We start from the raw sequence: 27583 nt of genomic DNA on the forward strand, positions 1-27583 counted from the left end.
AGACCCGAGGCGGCTGCTGGTCAGTTGAACTGAACTTCAGGTAAGAAGCTATGACCTGCAGTCTATCTGGGTCAGATATAAACCAAGTTTAGGTGGAGTTTATTTTCGTTTTGCTGACTTTTTGCAGTCAGTTACAATAACTCGTACTGCGTGCTAGCTAGCATGACAGAGTTTCTATACAGCTAGGTGGGTGCTATGATGTTACTGATGTTGAACTTTATTTAATTCATAAGGTTAGTTAGTAGAGTTGCCAACCGTCTCGTAAAAACACGGAATCGTCCCGTATTGAGAGAAAATATTACTCGTTTCGTGTTGAGATGAAAAGGAACAGTTTGTCCCGGACTTCAGCTAGAATGGAAAAGTACACAAAACTGGAGTTATTCTGTGGCTTTACGCTCCACAGCTGCCTTTTCTCTCATTCTCTCCCCCTCTCTCGCCTGTTGCTCCTTCAATCATGAAACGGATCAATGATCAGCTGATCGGCTTTTTTCTCGTTTGTTTATCTACCACTTTGCGCCAGAAAGATGAAACCGCCGAATGTCGCGCTAAACAACAGCAGCACGTTTAAGCTTGATCAGCTGTTGTTAGAATGTATTTAATATTACTTTCTAGTATCAGCTGATGTTTGCTGGAGTCACAGCTGTAAAGCTGCTGGTCATGATATCGGTTTGTATATCTGGTGAGAGGGAAACATGAAGATGAAACCAGGAGATGTCCTTACTGAATCAGCAGAGCTGAACAGGTGATGGAGAAACAGGTTTACCTTTTAGGTGACACGAATGAGTTGAAGGGATGTTATGAACTGTTTCTGAGAGACAAATAACACCAGGATCCTTTTTTCTATGTAGCTGACAGCTGGTAACTGTGCAGGGGCGGGTCTAGCAATGTTTTGCCAGGGGGCCAGGTAGGGCATTAACAGGGAAAGGGGGGCACAAAGAAATACTTTTCTTTCTTTTTCTCATTTAAAATATCTAGCTTTTAATAAATAATTATCTGAAGCTTACAACCAAAGTTTTTATCTGACGTAAAATGTATAAAAATCATACATATAACATCGAAGCAGCTGGAATCCATAGCTGTGCGTGTTCATGGAGCTTGCATTTTCACATGCAGGACATCACTACCTGACAAGTTTAACTGTCTTCAGAACATTGCAGAGGCCTCATTGACAGTATTTGGTTCTACATATCTGTGTGAGCAGATTTTTCTCTCACACAAAGAGTCCTCAGGTAGCCGTCTGAATGCTGGACACTCGGAGACCTGTGTCTGGAGGGGGAGACCAGAGACCAGAGTGTATTAACAAACATGCCATGTTGGCCCAGTTTATTTTTCTTATCATTGCTGCGAGGAGACCATAAATGGCATTTGCATTTTCTGTTGTACAGTTCATTTGCTGTTATGGAATTCTTGTTATGGATAAACAGTGTTTTTTTTTTTTGGTTTCAAAATGGCTGATAACTATTCGCTGATAGCTGCCAACAGCTGTGAACAAATATAATTCTATAAAGTGGTTCTATATAGTGTGTAACCATTAATATAGAGCGTTATTAAATTTATTGCTAATGCAATCATATGGCACACTGACTTCTGAGGAAATTTTAAATGGCACTCGTCATCAGAAAGGTTGCCTACCCCTGACCTAACCTAACCTTAATTACTGCATGACTTTAACTGTGGCAGGAAACCAGAGTACCCAGAGAGAACCCACTGCAAACTTGGCCAGATTGCAGATTTGAACCCAAGACCTTCTTGCTGCGAGGCAACAGTGTGCCACCGAGCTGTCAATCTAGACTTCAAAAAAATAGGGAAACTATGACTACAAGGCTTTAAATAGAATTTTCTGTATGTTTTTGTCCTTTACAGGTTAAACCACAATAAATAGCTAAGGCATATACGTAGTGTGTGTATGGTTGTCTGTCTCTTCTAAATTTCTGCTGTGTTCAGTCCCTCGTGCTGGTAGATGTTTCACCTCAGTTACCATAAATTGTGTGAAGCATATACCTAGCTTGCTTGTTGTCAAACTTTTTTTCATGCTTATCTTTGATTTCTCCTGCAGACCACTTGCAGCCTTTCTCCATATTTCTTGAAGCTCACAGTAGAGCTTGTTAACAAGTGCTTTTGTAGTTGTGGCATTATCCAAGTCTTCCATAACACCAAACATTGCATTTAAACATCCTGTGAGGAACAATACAAAAAACTCTAACACGCTACCATCTTCTGGCTTAATTATTGGATAGTTCAACACTTTATGAAGCTTCTGCAATCCTATAGTCATCAACAAAACTTTACTTTAGCATCACCGCTGTAATAGTTTAAGACAGCATTTTTACATGGTTCAAAATTCCCTTTATCAGCACCACTGATATCTGCTGACGTCTACATGAGCGTTCTGTACACAGCTCTACTAAAACTTTCGTTTCTGCTTCTGACCCAGCCAGAGCAGCAGTGATTGTATTTTCTTTCAAGCCTTTATAGCAGCTTCTGTTGTTTTGTGTTCTTCTAGAGTCTTAATTTATGCTGATAGATGTTTGGTTTTATCAATGACTTGTTCAAGCCACTCATTCATTTTATTTTCATGTATTGCTTCTCTTTTTACAAGTGCACACACATACAATATACAGGCTGGCGTCCTAAGGAGGAGTTTGTTTTCGTTCATTCATTACTATCATCACCAGACACAGAGTAGTGTCATTCCAGTTTGCTTACAGAGGAACAGAGCTTATCTTCAGTGACCTCACTAAACCTGATTTTTAATACCTGGAGAGAAGAAAAGCTTCTTATGCTCATTTACAGTTTGTTGATTATTCTTCAGCCTCAAATTTGTAATGAGAAAGTTTCTAGAACAGTTCAACATGAGTAAGTATCATTTGGACTGGATTCTGGACTAACAGGGTACAAAGAACCAGGATAAAAGGGATCCTGTTTAACCAGGTCAGCTCCCCGACTCACTCCCACATGGATACGTTATCTCATTTCTACAATTAATCCTGTCCACACATATGTGTGAGAGCAGTTCTGAAAATGTCAGAGACATGCTTCTATGGTCTGCAGATGACTGTGTTAGTGTCATTCTGCTCCAGGATCATGAGAGCAGGCATTGGACTGTAACTGTGCTGAAGATTTGGAAATCAAAAATAATTTGAGTTACAGGTGAAGTTATGCTTTTGTATTTATTCTCTATCCTTTTTTATATTCTCTATTGTTTTTCTTTCGCTTTTCTGTCTGTCAGCGTTGACATTGTTATATTATACATACAGTGGTTTGCAAAAGTATTCGGCCCCCTTGAACTTTCCCACATTTTGTCACATTACAGCCACAAACATGAATCAGTTTTATTGGAATTCCACATAAAAGACCAATACAAAGTGGTGTACACGTGAGAAGTGGAACGAAAATCATACATGATTCCAAACATTTTTTACAAATAAATAACTGCAAAGTGGGGTGTGTGTAATTACTCAGCCCCCTTTGGTCTGAGTGCAGTCAGTTGCCCATAGACATTGCCTGATGAGTGCTAATGACTAAATAGAGTGCACCTGTGTGTAATCTAATGTCAGTACAAATAGCTGCTCTGTGACGGCCTCAGAGGTTGTCCAAGAGAATATTGGGAGCAACAACACCATGAAGTCCAAAGAACACACCAGACAGGTCAGGGATAAAGTTACTGAGAAATTTAAAGCAGGCTTAGGCTACAAAAAGATTTCCCAAGCCTTGAGCATCCCACGGAGCACTGTTCAAGCGATCATTCAGGAATGGAAGGAGTATGGCACAACTGTAAACCTACCAAGACAAGGCCGTCCACCTAAACTCACAGGCCGAACAAGGAGAGCGCTGATCAGAAATGCAGCCAAGAGGCCCATGGTGACTCTGGACGAGCTGCAGAGATCTACAGCTCAGGTGGTGGAATCTGTCCATAGGACAACTATTAGTCGTGCACTGCACAAAGTTGGCCTTTATGGAAGAGTGGCAAGAAGAAAGCCATTGTTAACAGAAAACCATAAGAAGTTCCATTTGCAGTTTGCCACAAGCCACGTGGGGGACACAGCAAACATGTGGAAGAAGGTGCTCTGGTCAGATGAGACCAAAATGGAACTTTTTGGCCAAAATGCAAAACGCTATGTGTGGCGGAAAACTAACACTGCACATCACTCTGAACACTCCACCCCCACTGTCAAATATGGTGGTGGAAGCATCATGCTCTGGGGGTGCTTCTCTTCAGCTGGGGCAGGGAAGCTGGTCAGAGTTGATGGGAAGATGGATGGAGCCAAATACAGGGCAATCTTGGAAGAAAACCTCTTGGAGTCTGCAAAAGACTTGAGATTGGGGCGGAGGTTCAGGACAACGACCCTAAACATAAAGCCAGGGCAACAATGGAATGGTTTAAAACAAAACACATCCATGTGTTAGAATGGCCCAGTCAAAGTCCAGATCTAAATCCAATCGATATGGCAAGATCTGAAAACTGCTGTTCACAAACGCTGTCCATCTAATCTGACTGAGCTGGAGCTGTTTTGCAAAGAAGAATGGGCAAGGATTTCAGTCTCTAGATGTGCAACGCTGGTAGAGACATACCCTAAAAGACTGGCAGCTGTAATTGGATCAAAAGGTGGTTCTACAAAGTATTGACTCAGGGGGCTGAATAATTACGCACACCCCCACTTTGCAGTTATTTATTTGTAAAAAATGTTTGGAATCATGTATGATTTTCATTCCACGTCTCACGTGTACACCACTTTGTATTGGTCTTTCACGTGGAATTCCAATAAAACTGATTCATGTTTATGGCTGTAATTAGGACTGCCACAAATGATTATTTTGATAGTCGACTAGTCACCGATTATTTTTGCGATTAGTCGACTAATCAGATCACACATCCATTGGACCTAAAATGTACAGATTATTGCACCAGCATGCATCTGCTCTTATATAACTATCATTAGCTTACAGCTCTAAGTGTTTATGGTATGTGCTAACTAAAAATAAAGACCGGATGATAGTTTATTAAATTTGAATGAAGTTTGCAGATTGTTTTGGTGAAGTTTAATAAACTCCTTGCTATCTAAAATATAACGGGACACTGTATACTGTGAGTAACAATAGAAATGAATACATTACATTAAAAAACAAACAACCAGGATGAGCCTGTAGAGACTTTCTAGAGCTCGTCTTAGAAAAGCAAATCTGTTTGGCACAACGGTGCATTCAGATCATAATTCAGATTGCAGAGGCTGCCTGACAGGACCGGCTTAAACATATCTAATACAAAAGAAATGAGTATTTAGTTTAGAACATGTACTCATCAGGTCATATCCATTTAAGTCAGAATGTGCTCAGAGTTTAAATATGTGGGAACAGTTTTTGATTCAAAGCCAAAGGGAACCAGTGCCTTTCATGTTTGAGACATCTTTCTCGTTTCCACATTGATAACATCATGATGATTTCATATTATCGAGCTTATGTTGAATCTCTTCTATGATTTTGCTTGGTGTCTTGGACATTTGTCAGGAAATGAAGCTATCTAACAGCTGATTGGTGAATCAGTTCTGAACCATCACCACATTACAGGAGACACAGCAGTTTACTGCTTCAATGTTTCTTGATGACTGAACATACTTTTGCAGTTTGTTCCTCTTTCCCTCTTCCTTCTGGACAAAGGTTTCTGTTTCCAGAATAAAGAACAACAAAATTTAAAAAAGCTTTGCATCATTTAGATCAATGAATCATAGCTTTGTTGCTTTGTGGGTTACGCGATGCTCAAAACCTGACTGTATCAGGTGAGACAGAAACAGTCAGCTTCATCATGTGTTAGTAATTCTGATCTAAAATCATTGGTTTTCTTTGTGTTTCCAGATGTTTTCAGCCTGTTCTTCATGTTAGAAACTCCATCATCCCAAATCTCAGGGACATGCTTTTGGACCATGGAAACTTTCACCCAGGTAAGCCATCCAAACCTGTGTGGAAAACGTTTTTAAATCATGAATAAACTATGATTAACCACATTTGTTGGAAAGTTGAGTTGAATTTCTCTAGCCACACTCAGGCCTAATCTCAGACCTCCTGAATGAAGAAATGACTTAAAATAAATCTTTCTGACAGAGTGAAGTCAAAGGTCTCATAACCCAGGGTTACAGAGATATGAGTTTATGCTGCTACCAATGGGTCTGAGTTGGACCCCTTCTTTGTAGATCTTTGTAAGTCTGTAAATACAGGGTACAGCATTCCCTGGGTATAGACGGTTATATGTAGGGCACTCAATGATTTTGTCCTTTTCAAGTTGTTGAAGGCAAGCGATAATATTCACATTTTGAACAGAGAAGACAGATGGTTTGAAAGAGGAGCGAAAGAAGCCATCTATTCCACTGTGAACAACCGGCTTTGAAGAGAGGTGGTGGCTTATGACACCAACTGTCTGCCATCTATAATCCAGTTTTGAGATCCGTTCCCAGACACCTTAACACCCACTCACATCCTGGGCCATTTGACCTCAGGAAATCACATGATAGGGTAGGGCTAGGTTTCACAGCGGGTTCACCTGAAACCTTGGTTGATTGTTACCTACACCCATTTCACACCTTGGCTCATGGGTAGAGGATCAACAGGGGGTCCATCCATGTCCCTCTTGGGGGACACTCCCCTAGGACTTAACTCTGGGACTCTCCACCATTTGACCTTAGAACTACTTCTTGGATGAGAGGTGAAACGTCTTCAAGCAACTGAAAGAAGTCCAGACCCTTTTCTTTCTGAGCTTCTTAGACCAGTTTTCTGTGGTACATGTACCACTAGTGGTACTTGGGCTCTCTCTGGTGTAACGCAGGGAATCTTCACTTTTTTTTTAAGATTAAATAATATACCATTGTGGAGGTATGCAAAGGTGACACGAGAGTTCCCGAGGTTCTTCTGGGAGCCGAAGTCAACCAGAAAACGTCTCCCCGAGCGTGAGTGCTCTATGAAGAGCAGCCTTTCCTCTTTCCTTGTTGCCAGCTACAGACCACTGGCGGGCCTGTTTCCGTGGGCCTTGAAACTGCAAAGGCGGCACGGCGCTGTCACGCTGATGGTGAATTGGTAACTACTATTTGGATGCCGAAGCTCCTGGTAGCCAGGAGAATGCAATCTGCTTCTTCTGCGAGTGAGCGGTAATCCTTCGAGGCCAAAAGCGGGGATTTGGCGAGGCCAGTTCGCACTGGTGCCAGCAACTGTCGGAGGAAGATGTGAGTGAAGAGGAATCCGCCGTCATCCGTTCCTAGCAGCGTGCTCTCCATGAGCTCGAGAGCGGTACTATCACCCAGGCCCGAGAGAGAGAGAGAGAGAGGAGTTTCCCGGCCCTCTCTGCGTCAGAGAGGGTGTAGCACCGCAGCAGCACCTTGAGAGCGGTGTATTTCACCTTGGGTGGAGGGATCCCATGTGAAGCCACCACATGATGGTATTTTGTGATGTTGTCTGAAACACCACAAAGAGCAAATTGAGTTTCGACGTGCACGAAACACGAAGGAGGGTCGTGAAATCAAAAATCTGGCAGCTTAACCGCCACAGCAAAAGTGAAAATGCACAGTTCTGCTATCACTTCTGATATAAATGAAGACAGGAAACTAAACAGCAGTGGTGTGTGTAGGGTTACTGAAGTTTGGCTAGCTGGTATATAATGATGTGCTGCGCGGTGGCTAGCTACACAGCTATAGTTAGCATAATATAAACAGTTAAGCTGGAGGACGAACGCTAACTTTTTTTCCAGTTGATAAAAGTTAATGTGAGGGTTCCTGAAGGTTAGGGGCAAATGCAATCAGATGACAGGATGATGTAAACCGACCAAGTGAGGAGAACAACGGCAATATAGGGTTAGTCATTAATCAACTGGTACATGGGCTGGGCTGTAGTTGCATCATAAGGTTTTAAAAACTGAGCTTTAAAATGAATTGTGATGATAAAAACTAAGAGAGGTACGACAGTGATCACTGAGTTTTTTAGGGGCTTGTTCAGATTAAATAGAACAAAATACAAAAGCATTAAAACGTGTTAAAAACAACAACCCTGATAAACAGAGTAGTTTGGAAACGGAAGCAGGTTTCATTACATCATTACTTAACGATTGGATATCCCACCAGTTGTGACTTTTTTAATGAAGTACAGTTGTTATTATTATCACATGTAACATCCTGTTTATGACAGTTAAAATAAATAACATTCGTATAAGAAATAAAATTATCTGTGTAAACTGTTTTTGGTTGTAAATAGGCCTATACTACTGTACTTTAATGTTGGTCATAAGGGTGGTATTTCAAGAGCCATGTACAGTGGTATGCAAAAGTTTGGATACCCTTAATAATTTTCATGATTTTCTTTCATAAATCATTGGTTGTTTGGATCAGCAATTTCATTTAAACATATCATATAGCACATGAACACAATGATATTTGAGAAGTGAAATGAAGTTTATAGGATTTACAGAAAGTGTTCAATAGTTACTTAAACTAAATTAGGCAGGTGCATAAATTTGGGCACCCCAACAGAAAAATTACATCAACATTCAGTAGATCCTTCTTTTGCAGAAATAACAGCCTCCAAACACTTGCTATAGTTTCCAATGAGAGTCTGGATTCTGGTTGAAGGTATTTTGGACCTTTTCGTCTTTACAAAACATCTCCAGTTCAGTCAGGTTTGATGGTTTCCGAACATGGACAGCCGGCTTTAAGTTACACCATAGATTTTCATTAATATTCAGGTCTGGGGACTGAGATGGCCATTCCAGAACGTTGTACTTCTTCCTCTGCATGAATGCCTTAGTGGATTTTCTGCAGTGTTTAGCGTCATTGTCTTGTTGAAATATCCAGCCCTGGCGCAACTTCAACTTTGTGGCTGATTCTTGAACATTGTTCTCCAGAATCTGCTGATACTGACTGGAATCCATGCCACCCTCAACTTTATCAAGATTCCCAGTAGCTGCACTGGCCACACAACCCCACAGCATGATGGAGCCACCACCATATTTTACTGTGGGTATCAAGTGTTTCTCTTGGAATGCTGTGTTCCGTTTCCGCCATGCATAATGCCCCTTGTTATGTCTAAATAACTCAATTTTAGTTTCATCAGTCCACAGCACCTTATTCCAAAATTAAGCTTTCTTATCCAAATGTGCTTCAGCATACCTCAAACGATTCTGTTTGTGGCATGTGCACAAAAAAGGATTCTTCTGCATTGCTCTCCCGCACATCATCTCCTTGTGCAAATTGTGCCGAATAGTTGGGTCTGGCGGACTCATTTCCGTGGGCCTTAAAACTGCAAAGGCTGCACAGTGCTGTCACGCTGATGGTAAAAACATTTATTTTATGGGGTGGTACTCATTGTGAAAAGTTTGAGAACCACTGTTGTAGAGGATGAATTTCAAATATAGGAAAACTCTCCACATCTGAATCAGCTACAGGTGCATAGAGGGAAAGAAATATTCTTGCAGAATAAGAGTATAACCTCTGTACATTTATCATTATTTTTTACCATTATAAAGTTTCTCTGTACCTGACAAAGGTCACACAGATATTGTAACTGAATGAAATAATGGCAAACCTGACAGTTTTCAGAGGTTATACTTGTATTCTCTACAGAGGATAAATTGTTTTCAGTGAAGTAGTAGTTGTGGATCATTTGTTATTTCTGATGTAATGCAGTCCATTGTGTGAATGACTTCTTTATTTGCCCCCCCCCCCCCCCCCCAATGAATCAAAGTGTTTTTCTTTTTTTCTGTCAGGGAGTTTCCTGTAACTGAAAATGGGATCCTTAAAGCGCAGCCAGTCAATGGACGATATTCATCCCGATTTTCACAGAGGACCAGGTGCTGCTACCACAGAGAGGTAATGTGTGTCTAAATGTTGTTCCTGACTCAGTGTTTGTGAATAAATTCTATTTCACACACGTACGTGTTCATATGTGAAGCTCAGCTGTTGTTTGGACTGTAGCTTACTCAGACTGGTTCTCTCCAGTTTCCCGTTAATGAGCTGACTGCAGAGCCATTTTGCTCCTATTGAAGAAAATACATCACTGTGGGAAAGTCTTGAGCCACACCATATTTCTTTATATTTTGTTTCCAAGCCTACAGGCCTTCTATATTTGTGTTTTTAAAAAATAATTCTGCACTGAATCACTGAAAGTCTATCAGTTTTTTTTGTGCATTGGCTGCTTTTTCACTCATTTTCAGTCCAGTCCTTAAACCTGACCACTTTTAGACCAGTCTTTATCAAACTGTGGTACATGTACCACCAGTGGTACTTGGGCTCTCTCTGGTGGTATGTGGGAAATCTCCATTTTTTTAAGGTTACATAATATGCTATTGTGGAGGTATGCAAAGATGACACAAGAGTTCCCAAGGCTCTTCGCAGTCAACCAGCTGGAGTGCCCATTTCCATGGGCATTAAAACTGCTAAGGCTGCATGGTGCTGTCACGCTGATGGTAAAAACATTTAGTGTAGAGGATCAATCTAAATTTTAAATATAGGGAAACTCTCCACAGAACCACTGCCTTAGACCATGGTAAGGGTCATTATCCACTGTGACAGAAGAATGACAGAACCGCCCACAATTCAGTGATTTTCAGCATTTTCAAACACTTTTATTAACGGTTTTTGTTCAAACAATCGGCTGCAACTTTCCAGCACAGAGTCACACACACTAACAACAACAACCTAGTTCAGCCTTTAAGCTAGCGAGGTGTGTTTGCGGATGCCACTCAGATGAATCTGCCTCCCCTGCAGCTGCACTGCAACCACGCCCTGCCACATTCACACATGGAGAAAACATGGAACAGTGCTGATCCTTCCTTGAGAGACCAGCCTATCAAAACTATTCAAAGGAACCATCAACGACTCATCCAGGAGGTCAAAGAAGACTCCAAAAACTACACCTGTTTATCTGCAGATGTCACTTTGCTCAGTTAATTTAATTCAATTCCATTTCATTTATACAGCAGTAGGTCAGAACAACAGTTGCCTCAAGGGGCTTTATATTGTAAGGTAGACCCTACAATACGGTTAAGGTCAGAGGTCATGATTCAACAATAAGAAAGAGACAAAATGGAGAGTTCAAGTGTCAAATTTGCCAAGAAACATAGATTTTCCTGGGGCTTCTCAGAAATATTATGTGGACTGACGAGACAAAAGCTGAATTTTCTGGAAAGTTGAGTCCCGTTACATTTGGCATAAAGCGAACATTGCAGCAGCAGTCGGACACGGTGGTGGTAGTGTGGATGGTCTGAGCTGCTCTGTTATAATTGATGAAACCATAAATTCTGCTCATTACCAGAAAATCCTGAAGGAGAATCTCCACACATCAGATTATGTTCTGAAGCCTAAGAGCACTCAGGCAGCAGCACAAAGGAAGAACTTGAGATGATTATTCATGCTTTTATCTCTTCTCGTTTGGATTATTGTAACGGTCTTTTTACGTGTCTCAACAAATCAGCTCTGGATCGCCTTCAGTCTGTACAGAATGCAGCGGCAAGACTTTTAACTGGTACAAACAAGAGGTCACACATTACTCCAGTTTTGGCTTCTCTTCATTGGTTGCCTGTAAATTTTAGGGTTCATTTTAAAATTTTAGTTGTAACTTTTAGAGCTCTGCACGGTGAAGCTCCCCAGTATATCTCTGACCTGTTGAAACCTCATGCTTCATCCCGAGCACTTAGGTCTTCAAGTCAGAGGCTACTGGTGGTCCCACGTACTAGGTTTAAAACACGTGGGGATCGAGCTTTTCAGGCACTGGCACCTAGGCTGTGGAACTCTCTGCCGTTGTCTTTACGCTGTCTAGACTCTACTGACTCCTTTAAAAAGCAGCTGAAGACATTTTTATACAAACGGGCTTTTAATTAATTTTAACTTGTATGTCTGATCTTATTGTAAAGCACTTTGTGATTTTTATCTGTGAAATGTGCTATATAAATCAATTTTACTTACTTACTTACTTACACAATGATACAAAACACAGCAGCAATTCAGCATCTGAATGACATAAAAAAAAAAATGAAGGTTTTGGCGTGACCTAATTAAAATCTGGACTTCAGATTCAGACTCACTCAGATTGAGATGCTTTGGCCTCCCATGTAGGTGAAATACTCCAAAGACACTTTTTGACTTTGGAGCAACCAATGCAGAGCAAGCTGTTAAACTTGAGATGGAAATCCTGATGAATGAAACATTAGTTTGATGCGTCCGACTTCTCCTGTTAAATGAATCCACTCATCCAAACAAACAGTTCCATGAGATAATTTGATCAACTTCACCATGACTCTTTACTTTGTCACCAAGATTTTCAAAGCGTTGTGGAAGTTTTACATTTCACATTGATCTCTTTAACATCGATCAGAGGGATGTAGGAAAAGTAAATCCATGCTGAACCAGGATCCCTGTGCACACTGACTTTCAGTTCGTTCTCCTTGGCTTCTGTTTCCAGAGTACAGAACATCAAGGATTAGGAACAGATTTGTTCACTCAGATGAACAAGTCATAGCTTTGTCACTTTTGAGTTACATGATGCTCCAAATTAACACTATTATCATTTTGCTTTCATTATTTTGTATTAAGTATATCTTTTGTCTGTTGTGTTAATATTATTGTGTCTGCATGTGAGGATGGATGACGAAAGACTGCAAAAAAAAAAAAAAATCTTTGTGTTTCCAGGTGTAGTCCAGCTGTTCACTCCACTCCATTGTCTCAAATCTCAGGGACATGTTTCTGGAAACCTGTGAATCCTGCAACATTTCTGGTAAAATATTTACATGAAGTTACAGCTCACCTGGCTCAGCAGCTCTCCTGGAGGCTTGATCGCCATCTGCTGGTTCCTGTTCATGTTTTGACTTCATATCTTCTTCTCCTGATGCTCTTTGTTAGTCAAAAGTGTACAGTAACATGTCACCACATGCAGAAACCTAAAGTTAATTTCAGCTTTAAGAAGCAAATTTTTTTGCAGCCGAGTGCCCCGTCATGTAATTAGTATGTTACACAAATGCTACAACAAAGGTGGACGTTGAGGCAAGAATAGATCTGCTGCTTGGTCTGTGGCTTTCATCAGACATGGGGAACAGGGTGTTGTTTTTGTAGCCATTTCTCAATTTCAGAAATTGGCAGTTTTAATTTTCTTGAGATGCTCATATGACTCGTTGAGTGATGCCACTGACCAGTTAATCAGTGGCATGCAGTTTCACAACATCACATTTTAGTATCTGTTCAGATTGCTTGGAACACCGGCCGAGGAGCTCCTTTTTTACTAAAAGGAAATGGGCTCAAGTGACAGCCTAGGCCAAAAGCAGGAGGTAGCGAGCCGGTTAAGAATGATCATTAAGCATTTTGGGATTTTAACTTTACTAGTTTTTTAAATATTAATGTTCAATCATGGCCTCAGATTTGAATTTGTGAAACAATGCCGGAGTCAACAAAAAAAAATATCTTGAAGGAAAAGAAATGTATAGTACACCCCTAACATTTTTGTAAATATTTTATTATATCTTTTAATGGGACTACAATTTGACCCTTTTGATACAATGTAAGGTAGTCAGTCTACAGCTTGTCTGACAGTGTAGATTTGCTGTTACCTCAAAATAACTCAACATACGGCCATTATTGCCTAAACCGCTATCAACAAAAGGGAGTAAAAGTGAAAATGTCTAAACTGAGCCCAATTAGCCATTTTCCCTCCCTGGTGTCATGTGACTCATTAATTTTACAAGGTCTCAGGTGGAAATGGGGAACAGATGTGTTTGAATTTGGTGTTATTGCTCTTCAGTGTTGGTAAGGTTTCTTTTAAAATGTATTCCATTACAGATTACAGAATACATGCCCCAAAATGTATTCTGTAACGTATTCCGTTACGTTACTCGATGACAGTAACGTATTCTGAATACTTTGGATTACTTAATATATTATCATGCTTTTTACAACTACGTGAATGTACTATTGCTGTGTGATTTATTACTATTACTCAAGGTCCGCGGCTCCGAACCGTAGTAAAGGGACCTCTGACTAATATGTCGGGTTTATGTCGGGCTCGTAGCCGAAAACTAGCTTTACTTTGTTGTCTGGGTCAACTTTGCTTGCGAGAGACAGAGAGAGGCGTTGAAAGGCTGCTCCAACAGAACTTATTGTTTTTGGAGGAATACAAGAACATGGTGTACAGTCGAGTCTTAATAGCTTACTTACAACTGGGCTCGTCAGGCACTCTTCTTGGCTGCAGTGGTTATTTTTATATTTACATGCTTCCAGCTCCCGTTTTTGCTCGGTGACAGCTCGTACATTTCCACTTTCCTTTTTTTCCCTCCTCTTGCTCACAGACACATAACGGGTATGGCAGTCCATTCTCCCTGCAGCACGGACTACACTGCCTATGAGGCTACATTCTTTAGGGTTATGCCTGTAGCATTCTGCCTATTAGCTTAGCACAACAACAACAAAAAGGCGCTCTCTCACCCAGGAAACACACAGTCACAGAGAGAGAGAGAGCGTCGCCCTGTAACCATGGCAACTGTAACGCTGCCGCCTGGAACAACAGAACATGGCTGTCAAACAAAACCCAAACAGTCCTGACCCGCTACAATATGAAGCAGGAAAGTACCGCCGTGTAATCCATTTATGTCACCAAAGTAAATGTATTATAAATACCACCTTTTTAAACTGTAACTGTAACGGAATACAGTTACTCATATTTTGTATTTTAAATACGTAATGGCGGTACATGTATTCCGTTACTCCCCAACACTGTTGCTCTTACACTCTCATATTAGTCACTGAAAGTTTAACATGGCACATCATGGGAAAGAATCTGTGGACCTGAAAAAAGAATTGTTACTCTACATAAAGATGGCCTGGGCTATAAGAATAATGCCAACACCCTGAAACTGAGCTGCAGCACGGTGGTCAAAACCACACAACAGTTTAACAGGACAGGTTCCACTCAGAACAAACCTCGCCATGGTCAACCAAAGAAATTGAGTGCATGTGCTCAGCGTCATATCCAAAGGTTGTCTTTTTAAAATAGATGTATAAATGCTGCCAGCATTGCTGCAGTGGCTGAAGGCGGAGGTTGAGCCTGTCAGTGCTCAGACCATACGCAGCACACTACATGGTTGTCGTCTTAGAAGAAAGCCTCTTCTAAAGATAATGCACAAGAAAGCCAGCAAAAAGGTTGCTGAGGACAGGCAGATTACCTGTGGTCTGATGAGACCAAGACTAACTTATTTAGTTCAGATGGTGTGGGGGGTTGTGGTTGCAACTAGGTGAAGAGTACAAAGGTAAGTGTTTCTTGCCTACAGTTAAGCATGTTGGTGGGATGTCATTGTTTGGGGCTGCATGAGTGCTGCTGGCACTGGGGCGGGGGATGGCAACATGTACTGTGCTATACTGAAGCAGAGCATGATCCCCTCCCTTCAGAAACTGGGCTACCGAACAGTATTCCAACATGATATCAACCCCAAACACACCTCCAAAAAGACCAGCGCCTTGCTGAGGATAAAGGTACTTGACTGGCCGAGCATGTCTCCAGACTTAAACCCTATTGAGCGTCTGTGGGGCATCCTCAAATGGAAGATGTAGAAGTGCAAGGTCTCTAACATCCACCAGCTCTATGATGTCATTATGGAGTGGAAGAGTGGTTCCAGTAGTACCCTGTGAACTCCATGCCCAATAGACTTAAGGCAGTGTTGGAAAAAGATGGTCACAAAGAATATTGACACTTTGGGGACAGTTTGGACATTTTCACTTAGGGGTGTACTCACATTTGTTTCCAGCGGTTTAGACATAAACGGCTGTATGAGTTATTTTAAGGGGACAGCAAATTTACATTGTTATACAAGCTGTACACCAACTGCTTCACATCGTATCAAAGTGTCATATCTTCATTGTTGTCCCATGAAAAGATAACAAAATATTTACAAAAATGTGAGGGGTGTACTCACTTTTGTGTGTATGTAGGAACAGCTACGACACAGCTAGGATCCTCAAGCTCCCAGGCCTCTGGTAGACAACTCAAGCTTGAAGGATAGCCTGCCTGCAGGGGCGAGATGGGATGTGTTTTTTTTTTTTTTTTTTTTTTTTTAACCAAACGGGGACGACGACAACTAAAATTTCATGGCATGGCCCCTTTTTTCTCTCTTCAGGTAATTCTGATAATTCTGATGAAAGTCTCCAGTGGTCTCAGCCTCACATGTCATCAAGCAGAGTATCAGATAGGAAATGAATGCTGTCCAAAGTGTCTTGCAGGTAAAACCATCTGAATGATGAATGCATGTGTTTTCACACAACTTAGACAGAATACAAAAAGGCAAGCTTGAAATGAATTTGTTGCTTTTGTTTTCATCAGGGAGTCGAGTGAAAACTCACTGCAATGAGTATAGAAGGACGTCATGTCTGCCCTGCATGGATGGAACCTTCACTGATCAACCTAATGAGCTGGAGCGATGTATTCCCTGTACAAACTGTCACTCAGGTGGATTAATTTCTCTGGGCTTTACTATGTTTTATGTTATAGTAGTTTAAAATCAAATTAAAACATAAAGGGAGGTCTTTCTCCATGATTTAATTAATTCAAGATGATGATGTTTTATATTTCCTAAAGACGTCATAATGACCAAATGTATTTTCAGCAAAAAAAAAAATCGTGAGCTTCAGCGTCTCTTCACAAATACACGAAACATGTTGAGTATGTTCTTTTTATGTTGGCAGCTCTTGGTCTGAGGGTAAAGAAGCAGTGCACAGCAACATCAGATACACTCTGTAAACCACTGGAGGGATTATACTGTGTCCACCATACAGGACACAGCTGTGAGAGAGCACATGAACACAAACGCTGTAAACCAGGACAGTACATTAGTCAGAAAGGTAGGTTTGTGTTTTTAAATGAGAATACCAGAGTTCAGGGAAACTGATCTAATTTAATATTTGCTGAACATTTTTATAGAATATTGTTATTATCATTGTAACATAGGATTTGTACAGCAAAATTAAGTTTAAAGTCAACAATGCAAACAGTCACCATATAAAAACATCACCATTGGGAAACATGCTATTGGTCAATAGTGACTGACACTGGTACAGACTGGTTTCTCAGACAGAGGATATAGCGACTGGTTGAAAATCCTGGTGATGACTCCAGCCAGCTGGTCTGCGCAGTCCTCCAGCACAGGTCCAGGAACACCATCAGGTCCTGCAGCTTTCCTCTCATTTATGTCCACCTCACCTCACGCTCCTCCACTCTAAGGATCAAGCTGCTTTGGGTTGCTAAGTATAACTTGGCTATGATTTCACATCAAAGTGGCCCAAAATAAGTTCAACTCCTCCGCTAACGCTCTTTCACCTTCACCAAATCAGAGGTTCATCCTGTAGTTGGTGAGATGCTGGATGCCCTCCTACACCTGCCTGCTGTTGTTATGGTCCAGATCAGCGGTTCCCAACCCCCGGGCCTCGGACCGGTCCGTGAGTCGTTTGGTACCGGGCCGCGAGAGTTGAGGCTCAGGTGTGAAATGTATGGTTTTCAGGGTTTTTATCGGGTTTCAGCGTTATTTTATTATCGATTTTATCGTTAACTCGGTTTTCCTGGGTCTTTTCACGTGTGTTATGAATAAATCTTCTTTTTTCGGTACCGGTACTAGTTTTATTTTGTTGTATTTATCCGCGACACCTTAAAGGCCGGTCCATGAAAATATTGTCGGGCATAAACCGGTCCGTGGCGCAAAAAAGGTTGGAGACCGCTGATTAAGAGGACCATCGATCCTTCTCCTGTAGCTCACCTTAGATGACACCTCTCTTCAGGTTGACTCTGACCATACTGAGGAGACCTGTATCACCAGACCTGAAGATGGTGTCCTCTCTTTCAGGAGGTGCAGAACCTCCCAGCTCATCCAAGGCTTCTGATTTCTTTATATAATACAGGAAAGTGTCAGTGAAAGCCCCCAAGTCCTCATGTCTGACAGTATCCCAGTTAGTTCTGCTGAAGCAGTCCTACAGGTGTCGAGAGTAGTAATGTGTCGGTCGCAAACGAAATAGCTCTTAGAGCCAGATCTTTGAAGTGAACCAGGCGAGCCGGCTCCTTATCGTGAGCCATGGGGGTTTTTTTTCTTTCTTTCTCTCACCCTCTCTCTCGCACTTTTTTTTCCCGCTTCACTCCGCGCGCGAGCCTTGTGCTTTGCGCTAGGCAGAGGGGGGAGGGGCGGTAGTTACACTCACAGTAGCACAGGAACAGAGCCAGAGGGAGAGAAAGAGAGCCAGGGACAACAACGTCACATTAGAAAGGTATAGTAATCATCCACAACTATTTTCAGTTGTGGATTCAGAAAGTTTATTCATGCAGGCCCATATGAGATGAGATAGCCTTTATTTGTCAGTTGCAGGTCTTTTGCCCTCAACTGAGATGACAGACCTTGCCGACCGTACATACAATACAAACATCACATTGGGGAGACAGGTCAGGCCAGGTAGCGAGGAAAAAAAACATTGAAATGTGCAACACAAAAGGATAATACAGGAATGCACAGGTATCAACACACCATAACACAGTAAACACAGACAAGCAACATGGGAAAGACATATATGAGAGATATGACAGAGAATATGCATGTTCTTTTTATTTTCATATTTTAATTTATATTAAATTGTGTTGTGGTTTGCAGTGTTTTGTGTTGTTTCGTTTTAAATTTGTTTAAAAGGAAAAAACTGAAAATTTAAATAGTTAAAAGTTGAACTGTGAATAGTTGGTTTTTGTATTATATGATTTATTTATTACATTTTATGTGGAGTGAATAAATAAAAGTATATTTACGGTGGCCCCAAGAGACAAAGCATGTACAAACTTCAAAACACGTACGAACTCTGAAGTCTGTGAAGGTTCTCAGTCATCCAGGTCATCGTAGTCAAAGGAGCTTACAAAGAAAAGCGTCTGGACTTCTTTAAGTTGCTTGAAGACGTTTCACCTCTCATCCGAGAAGCTGCTTCAGTTCTAAGGTCAAAGAGCCACCTCCACAGGACAAGACTCAGCTGTCCATCTGCATCTTAAGGATAAAGGATACTGCCAATGTTCACATTTTGGACAGAGAGGACAGATGGTTTGAAAGAGGAGTGAAAGAAGCCATCTATGTCCACTGTGCATGACCATCTTTGAACAGAGGCAGTGGTTTACGACACCAACTGTCTGCCATCTATAATCCAGTTTTGAGTTCCCTCCCCAGACGCCTTAACGCCCACTCACATCCTGGGCCATCTGACCTCAGGAATTCGCATGATAAGGTGGGGCCAGGTTTCACAATGAGCTTACCCGAAACCAAAATATTGTCGGGCATAAACCGGTCCGTGGCGCAAAAAAGGTTGGGGACCGCTGCCTTAAAATATATATCACAGTTGGATTGAAGTTCAACTTTTCAAGTTTTACTTCTGTATGGGTCCCTAAAATTTGTAGATTCTTAAAAAATAAAATGGAAACATCTTACAGATTAAGGTATTTGATTAGTCTGTTTATTTTATATGAATTTATGATATGAAGATGTCAAACTGTGCCAGTTTTTTAATTAAATACACTGAGCAGCCCAGAGGTCTGCTGGACGAGGACCTGTGGTACGACAGAGCCATGTTTGGACTCAGTGTGAGAGATATCACAGAGAGAGAAGTTCAGATAAAACATGAAAATACCAGCAAGTCCAGATGTTCTTGATCGAGTCTTTGTGTTGCTGTTAGTGTTCACAGCAAAGCTTCTTGGTGTGTTTGAGGGCAGAGGTCCACTGACTGATCCACACATGTTGTTGTTGTTGTCATCAGGAACCGCCTCCACAGACACTGAGTGCTCTGACTGCAGCAGTGGAACATTTTCTAATGGAACATTTCACTCCTGTCAGCCACACACACAGTAAGTGAAGCTTCAGAGACACATGTGCAACATCTGTACATGTCCCCTAACAGTGTCCCTCTGTCCTTCCAGATGTCACTCACTCAACCTTCAGCAGATAACAACAGGAACATCTGCAGCTGACGCTCAGTGTGGAGAACGCAGTTTTAATGTGGGAGCAGCTGTTGGTGGAGATGTGGGTGTTTTAATTGTAATTACTGGAGGAGGAGGATTATTATATTGGTACTTAAAAAAGAGGGCTCCGTCTGATCCCAGGTGAGGATAATAAAAAATCGAAATGTTTAATTTACTGCATCATATTATTTTCTGACACTGGCATAATTTTCACTGCTTTGGTTACAGACCACCAATCAAAGTACAAGGTATGTTTGTTTCTCTTTCTCAGTGTTCACTGCATCACATCATCACATTGATTTATGTAATGAGGTTTTTCTGTTTTGAAATTTCATTTAAAAAGGCCAAGATGAGGAACATTTACCGATGGCATAACCTGAAGGTAGGACAGTGAGCTGTTCACTGACTGAGCTGCACTGATGTCTCTACAGATGTACCAGAGTGTGTTTATTAAACAGAAGCCTTTTCATGTGTCTCCCACAAATGTGCAGGTGATAAAAGAGCAAATGGAGACCATAATGAAGGAATCCCTCAGTGACCCATCTGCTTCTTCCTGTGCTGCTCCAGTTGTTGTGGAGAGCAAAGTGATCCAGTTACTTCATGACACACTGTACCAGACATCACATCCTCCCTCCTCCACCACCAGTCCACCAATACCATGATCTTTTATGGGGCCATCTTAAAAGATATAAAACACATAAATAATTACCAGAACTCATGTACTGATCTGGATGTGAGGGATTATGTACAACACTGCAGAGTGTGTCAGTTGTACAAACTGGAGACACTAGACACTGGAAAGTTCCAATAAACTTTGGTCAGCAGGCCTGCAGAGGTCCTGGGAGAAGACCTCACGGGACCCTTTATCTACAATGTCAGTGGAGACCTGTATTTAATATTCTTTGTAGACTGCTGTACAGGCTGGAGAGGACTGTTCTATCTTTATAAAGCCTCAGCAGAAACCACATCTCACATCCTAACTAGAGAAATACTCTCCTGATGGATTATACCAGCTTACATCCTCTTAGACCGTGACCAGCTGTTCATATCATCGGAGCCTAGAGAATCCTGCAGACTGTGGAATCTCCAGCAGAAAATTACCTCTTTATATCATCCTGAAACCAACCTGACTGAAAGGTTAAACTTCGCATCATATGTGGAAGAAAAACATAAAACTGGATCCACTGATAGCTTCATCATTCCCTGCAGTTCAGATCCTGCACTTCTTACTGTGACACCTTTACCAGAAAACACTTTTAAACCTGAAAACCTAACTTGATTACAGAGACTTGACCTGGGTTGAATGTAGCCCTGTACCAACAGGAGTGCTGGGAACTCTGTGAAATATAAAAACATTTATAATTGTTAAACTTTGCTACTTGACTTGTAAATATTTAGGTTTAATAAATATTCAGAATCAGAATACTTTATTGATCCCTGGGGGAAATTATTTTTTGTTACAGTGCTCCATTTTAAACCAACATTAAGACAAGACAGACAATACGCTAACTAAGAATAGTACAATATATACATATATATACATACATACATACATAAGTCACTTATAAATAAATATTTGGAAAAGAAACATGTGTAGTTGTAGCAGCATGTGTAGTTGTATCGCTTCCTCTATTACTGCTCACTATAAATCCTCCTCCCAGAGATGTGGCTTCCTGGAAATAATTGCTGAACTTTTTTCCCAAAATGACATTTGACTGTGTGATAATTTCAGGTTATTTTAACATTCACATTGACAGCAGCAGCAGCAGCAGCTCTGACAGCGGACAGTTCACCACTTTATTAAAATGCTTTAATTTTAAGCAGCATGTGACAGAACCCAGCCAAACAACAGGTCACAGCCTCAATCAGATTGTTTCCAGAGGCCTCAGTGTCCCACTTACAAATGTTTTACATTTATCAGTAAGAGTCATGTCAGTGCCAGCACAGCTGACACATTCACCTGTGAGTGTTCAAAGTATTCATTAGCATTATTGTCATTGTCCATCCATCCATTCGCTTCCGCTTATCCTTTTCAGGGTCGCGGGGGGCGCTGGAGCCTATCCCAGCTGTCATAGGGCGAGAGGCGGGGTACACCCTGGACAGGTCACCAGTCTGTCGCAGGGCCAACACACAGGGACAGACAATCATTCCCACTCACATTCATTCGCACATTCACACCTAGTGACAATTTGGATTATCCGATTAACCTATCCCCACAAGCTGCATGTCTTTGGACGGTGGGAGGAAGCCGGAGTACCCGGAGAGAACCCACGCAAACACGGGGAGAACATGCAAACTCCACACAGAAAGACCCCGGCCTGATGTTGGAATTGAACTCAGGACCTTCTTGCTGTGCGGCAATTGTCATTGTATGATGAAATAATGACCAACCTCTCCAATACAAGTTCTCTAATTATATTGTTCCTATTACTCCCTATTTATTTTTTATATATCAACATATTAATGTATGTAGAACACTAAAAGCAGCCTGGATGTGATTTATGAATAACTGATTTCTGTTTTTCTTACCAATCCAATGGTTTTGCTTTTGTTGCATGAACAAACTGGTTATGTGTTAGGTTAGTGTGAGCTTTGACTTCACTTCCATCCTGCGTGTGCTTTGGATGTATCTGAGCTGACAAAGGTCCAATCTTACATGTCAGGGTGGAAAGGATTTATTTGGATTACATACTTGGGTTTATTGAACAGTCCCAGTTTGTGCAAGTGTTTCTCTCCTCAGTGTGGAGCAGACACAGTGGACAGGAATGAATCCAGCTGTGTTTCCTGCTTCCTACAGTCTGGATCGTCCTGCAGTCACAGTGGAGGTGTTCAATCCACTGTCTACAGTGGATTGAACAACCAGCCTCCGGGCCTCAGACCGGTACCGGTCCGTGAGTCGTTTGGTACCGGGCCGCGAGAGTTGAGGCTCAGGTGTGAAATGTATGGTTTTCAGGGTTTTTATCAATTTTCAGTGTTATTTTGTTATCGTTTTTATCGTTTACTCGGTTTTCCTTGGTCTTTTCACGTGTGTTATGGATAAATCTTTTTTTCGGTACCGGTACTAGTTTTATTTTGTTGTATTTATCCGCCACACCTTAAAGCCCGGTCCGTGAAAATAATTGTTGGGCATAAACCGGTCCGTGGCGCAAAAAAGGTTGGGGACCGCTGGTCTACAGCACAGAACTGAATGAAGCACAAGCTTGAACAAGTTCAATGAAGAGTTTATGTTTGTAATGTTGTGAGTGTGAATGCTTGTCTGTCTGTGCATGTTATCCCTGTGACAGACTGCCAACCTGTCCACGTGTTACCCCACAGATTCTGGTGAACAAACAGCGTTCCAAGCTATTGGGTTGCAAGCTCCCAGCAAAAAAAAATAGGGAACCACCCCCCACCCTCCACCTCATGATGCTTAATCGATGTAATCAAATTTAATTTGATGCAGTGTGGAAAAATGCACAGAAATAAATTATTTTTCAAGAATAATTAAATAGATTCAACATCTTTCTTCAACAGAATTGCAGAATTCACAGATGGTACTTTCCCAAAGGAAAATGTACTATAGCTTACTAGGGTATATTAGACTTAACAGTTACTATATACAGTAATGGACTTCTATATATTTTACATCAGATTAAAACTTTGGGTGTAAGAGTCAGATAATTATTTATAATAATTATTTAAAAGCTAGACATTTTAAATGAGAATAAGAAAGAAAAGTATGTCTTTGTGCCCCCTTTTCCCTGTTCATGCCCTATCGGTCCCCCTGGCTAAACTTTGCTAGATCCGCCCCTGCACAGTTACCAGCGTCAGCTACATAGAAAAAGATCCTGGTGTAGAAAGTAATATTAAATAAATTCTAACAACAGCTTATCAAGCTTAATAGTGCTGCTGTTGTTCAGCCGCTGGTTTCCTCTTTCTGGTGAGAAGTGGGCCAAAAACAAAGAAGAGAGACGGACTCACGACAGAAAAGCCGATCAGCTGATCATTAAGCAGTTTCACGATTGAAGTAGCAGCAGGAGAGGCAGTCGCTCCATATACCAGTTGTTAAGCTTAACTTGGCAATGCTTTACAAACATTCAGAGATGAACTTACACACTTGCTTTACTTCTCTCTGGGATAACTTCCTCGGAGATGAAATGCTGGATTGCTAGCAAGGCTACAAATACACACAGCCGCTCTATCACGTGATGCATACTGCTGCAAGTGCTACGGTTATGAGCCGAGTTACGCAGTGTAGCAAGTTTTGTGGGGTGCTTTTTTGATATTTAATGGATCGGATTACATTTTTTATTTCTCGCCGATATCCGATCCAGTAATTTGGGTCAGTATCGGACCGATACCGATACGTAATATCGGATCGGTCCATCTCTAGTCTCAAGTAGAACGAAGGTCAACAAAGTTGAAAGATACCATCGGAGATGGAATCACAGGCTCTCAGGTGTCCCTGAGCAAAAGCAAGAAGACATCACCAGAAAAGTACTTGACATCTGCTGCACTGTTGCCGGGGAAACAAGTGCAGGATTCAAAAACAGCATTGATGTAGTTCATCGCCTGGGCCGCTACAGCGAAACTCAGAAGAAACCAAGGCTGGTTATCATTTGATTTGTGACAAGATCAGCTCGTGACCTGATCTGGAGGAAAGCTAAAAACTGCTCCTTTCTGAAAGAAAATTACATGAGGTTCACTGAAGATCCGTCCTCTGCCGACAGAGCAATTCGAGAGAAGCTTTGGCCTCTTATTGATGCTGCAAGGAAAGAAGGAAAAAGAGCTCACTTTGCCGGGGTCTGTGTGATTATTGAAGGGAAAGAGGTGCACCCAACGCTCACTTCGCCTGAGGATCATGCTGCACCTGCGTTGATGGAGGTTTCATGCCCTTTTTGAGGTATAAAGTTACAGATGTCAAAGGAGTTATTTACAATTTTGAGGTTCAGGATAAAAGTTAATACCTGTTCCATGTTAACTAAGGGAAGTAAACTGTTCATTATTTTGTGTTAAAGCCGCACTGTCTATATCACTTTGTTCTCTCAATGTCAGGGGTTTAAGAGACACTATTAAGCGAAAAGCTTTGTTTTTGTTTGCAAATCAACAGAATACTGACTTTGTTTTTTTTTCAAGAATCACACTCTGTTATTAAGGATACTGCTTTTTGGAAAACACAGTGGGGCAAGGACCTATGGTTCTCACATGGATCAGAAAGATCGGCAGGAGTTATTACTCTGAAGAACAAATTTAATGGGAACATTGTGCACTCTGAAATGGACTCAGAAGGACACTATGTGTTAATGATTGTCAACATTGATGGTAGAGCAGGGCGATATGGCCAAAAATATTTATCACGATATATATTTGAAAATTTGCGATAACGATATAACTGACGATATAATTGATGCGAGACAAAATACAACTCCACAACATTACTAGCGCAAAAAGACAACCTTCCATTTATTTTCACTTAAACAAGAAGCTGGTTTTTATGTACATTAAAGCTTTATAAAAAATTTAACAGTGCAAATGCAAATTCCTTGCTGAAAGTTTAACCAAAAGGCATTTCCAGTAGAAATGGGCTGACATATCCTGAGCATAACCATGTATAATATCCACTGAAGTTAAAAAGAGGTGCTCTGCAACATTAAACTGCAGTGTGCAGTACGTATTTTTCGGACCATAAAGTGCACAGGATTATAAGGCACATTAAGCGAAACAAAGCAGTCACGGGGCGATCGTGGCTCAAGAGTTGGGAGTGCGCCTTGTAATCGGAAGGTTGCCGGTTCGAGCCCCGGCTCGGACAGTCTCGGTCGTTGTGTCCTTGGGCAAGACACTTCACCCGTTGCCTACTGGTGGTGGTCAGAGGGCCCGGTGGTGCCAGTGTTCGGCAGCCTCGCCTCTGTCAGTGCGCCCCAGGGTGGCTGTGGCTACAATGTAGCTTGCCATCACCAGTGTGTGAATGTGTGTGTGAATGGGTGGATGACAGGTTGTGTAAAGCGCTTTGGGGTCCTTAGGGACTAGAAAAGCGCTATACAAATACAGGCCATTTACCATTTAAATTAAACTCATTCTTCTTGCTTCCTCCACTTCTGTACCATTGATCAATTAATGTTGAATTCTCTGGCAGCTGCTCTATTCCCATGTTGTTGCAGTATATTAATGACTAACCTCGTATTGTGGATGGATTATCTCAGTTGTTCTCCTGACTGAAGTTTGGTCCGTTTACAGCATCCTGCCATGCGATTGCATTTGTCTCTAACTATCAGGAACCTTAACATTAATTTTTATAAGTGGAAAAGTGTTAGTGTTCGTCCTCCAGCTTCACTGTTTATGTTATGCTAACATAGCTGTGTCGCTAGCGATCACGTAGCACATCATTATATACCAGCTAGCCCAACTTCAGTAACCCTACAAACGTCACTGCTGTTTAGTTTCCTGTCTTCATTTATGTTGGAAGTAATAGCAGAGCTGTACGTTTAAATTTTTTCAGAAATCTCTCAGTCAGAACGTGCTATATCATGCTTAGGTAACTAGCGAAACTAGCGAGCTAACTTCCGCTAGCTTCCTGCTAACTTCTAACTCTGTTAAATGTAATAAATTTTGTTTTCATGGATGCCTGGAAGTTAAACTTCATAGTTACACCTGGTAAAGCAGCAACGCTGATCGTTTTATTAAAGATGAAAGAATTTAGAGAGTTTTTAACTCTCAGTGATGCTGCAGTGTTCGTTTGACCTGAAGATACGGAGTTTAGGACCCAGATTACTCCCAGATTTAAGAGCATCTTAGTCCGACAAATACGACAATAACGACCGCCGCTTGCATGTTCTGCAAAAAAATGTGCTTTGTCGTGTATCTGACGGACAAACACCAAACCAGTTCCACATCACTGAAGTTGCACCATTTTTACAAACCAATTCTGGTTCATCTGTTTCATTCAGCAATCGGCCATGTGCGTATGAAAACAAAGGCACTGCGCATGCGCGTTTTACTCATATTCTATCGCGATATTTCATTTTCCTATCGTTGCCTAACATTATACCGGTATTACCGTGAACGGTATAATATGGCCCAGCCCTAATTGATGGTACACTTCTTCTTGCCAACGTGTATGGTTTTAATTCTAAGTCTGATAATGATTTCTTATTGGATGCCCTTGAAACACGCTTTTTGTTCTGGTTATCCAAATACCCTAATCTCCTGTTATTAGTTGGAGGCGATTTTAACATTGCTCCAGATCCTTCACTAGACAGATGGCCACCTAGCTCAAATAACTCTCTGTCCTGTTGTTTAAATACATTTATGCAAAAGTTTAATTTAATAGACATTTGGAGATTTAAAAACCCTAAAGCCAGACTATTTACATGGAGTAAGAAATCCAACTCTTCTAAATCCCGTATTGACTTCTGGTTAATCTCTGATTGCTTAAATAGGCGGTGTCCTTAATTGATTGCTTAAATAAAACTTGTTTTGTTTTGGTTAAATAAATATTGAAATATCTTTTGAATTAGTTAAATGTCAGAATAAAGAGAGACAGAGCTGTCTATTTTTTATTACTTTCATCAAAGGAGTAGGAGTACATATACACTAAGTTTATTGTTAATTAATAAGAAAACTCCAGACGATTCCA

General features: G+C 41.2%; 1 protein-coding gene across 3 annotated transcripts in view; it reads left to right on the forward strand.

The window, feature by feature from the left end:
• Nucleotides 1-23459, forward strand: part of LOC146546949 (tumor necrosis factor receptor superfamily member 5-like) — a 28274-nt gene extending 4815 nt beyond the window's left edge. Inside the window, exons 2-13 of one of the 3 annotated variants that reach the window (XM_085263740.1) lie at nucleotides 5851-5936; nucleotides 8876-8987; nucleotides 9737-9839; nucleotides 12657-12741; nucleotides 16124-16226; nucleotides 16327-16452; nucleotides 16689-16844; nucleotides 19770-19857; nucleotides 19930-20112; nucleotides 20200-20219; nucleotides 20315-20353; nucleotides 20463-23459. In XM_085263740.1, the coding sequence (XP_085119866.1) occupies nucleotides 9757-9839; nucleotides 12657-12741; nucleotides 16124-16226; nucleotides 16327-16452; nucleotides 16689-16844; nucleotides 19770-19857; nucleotides 19930-20112; nucleotides 20200-20219; nucleotides 20315-20346 (876 nt within the window). In that variant the 5' untranslated portion in view covers nucleotides 5851-5936; nucleotides 8876-8987; nucleotides 9737-9756 and the 3' untranslated portion in view covers nucleotides 20347-20353; nucleotides 20463-23459. The remainder of the gene's footprint in view (nucleotides 1-5850; nucleotides 5937-8875; nucleotides 8988-9736; nucleotides 9840-12656; nucleotides 12742-16123; nucleotides 16227-16326; nucleotides 16453-16688; nucleotides 16845-19769; nucleotides 19858-19929; nucleotides 20113-20199; nucleotides 20220-20314; nucleotides 20354-20462) is intronic. The other 2 variants (XM_085263742.1, XM_085263741.1) reach the window with 2 other exon arrangements.
• Nucleotides 23460-27583: the final 4124 nt, after the last annotated feature.

Source organism: Mchenga conophoros, linkage group LG23, assembly GCF_057382185.1.
Source record: "Mchenga conophoros isolate Kocher_MC1m ecotype Shallow Benthic linkage group LG23, M_conophoros_male_GT1.1, whole genome shotgun sequence".
NCBI classification, from domain to species: Eukaryota; Metazoa; Chordata; class Actinopteri; order Cichliformes; family Cichlidae; genus Mchenga; species Mchenga conophoros.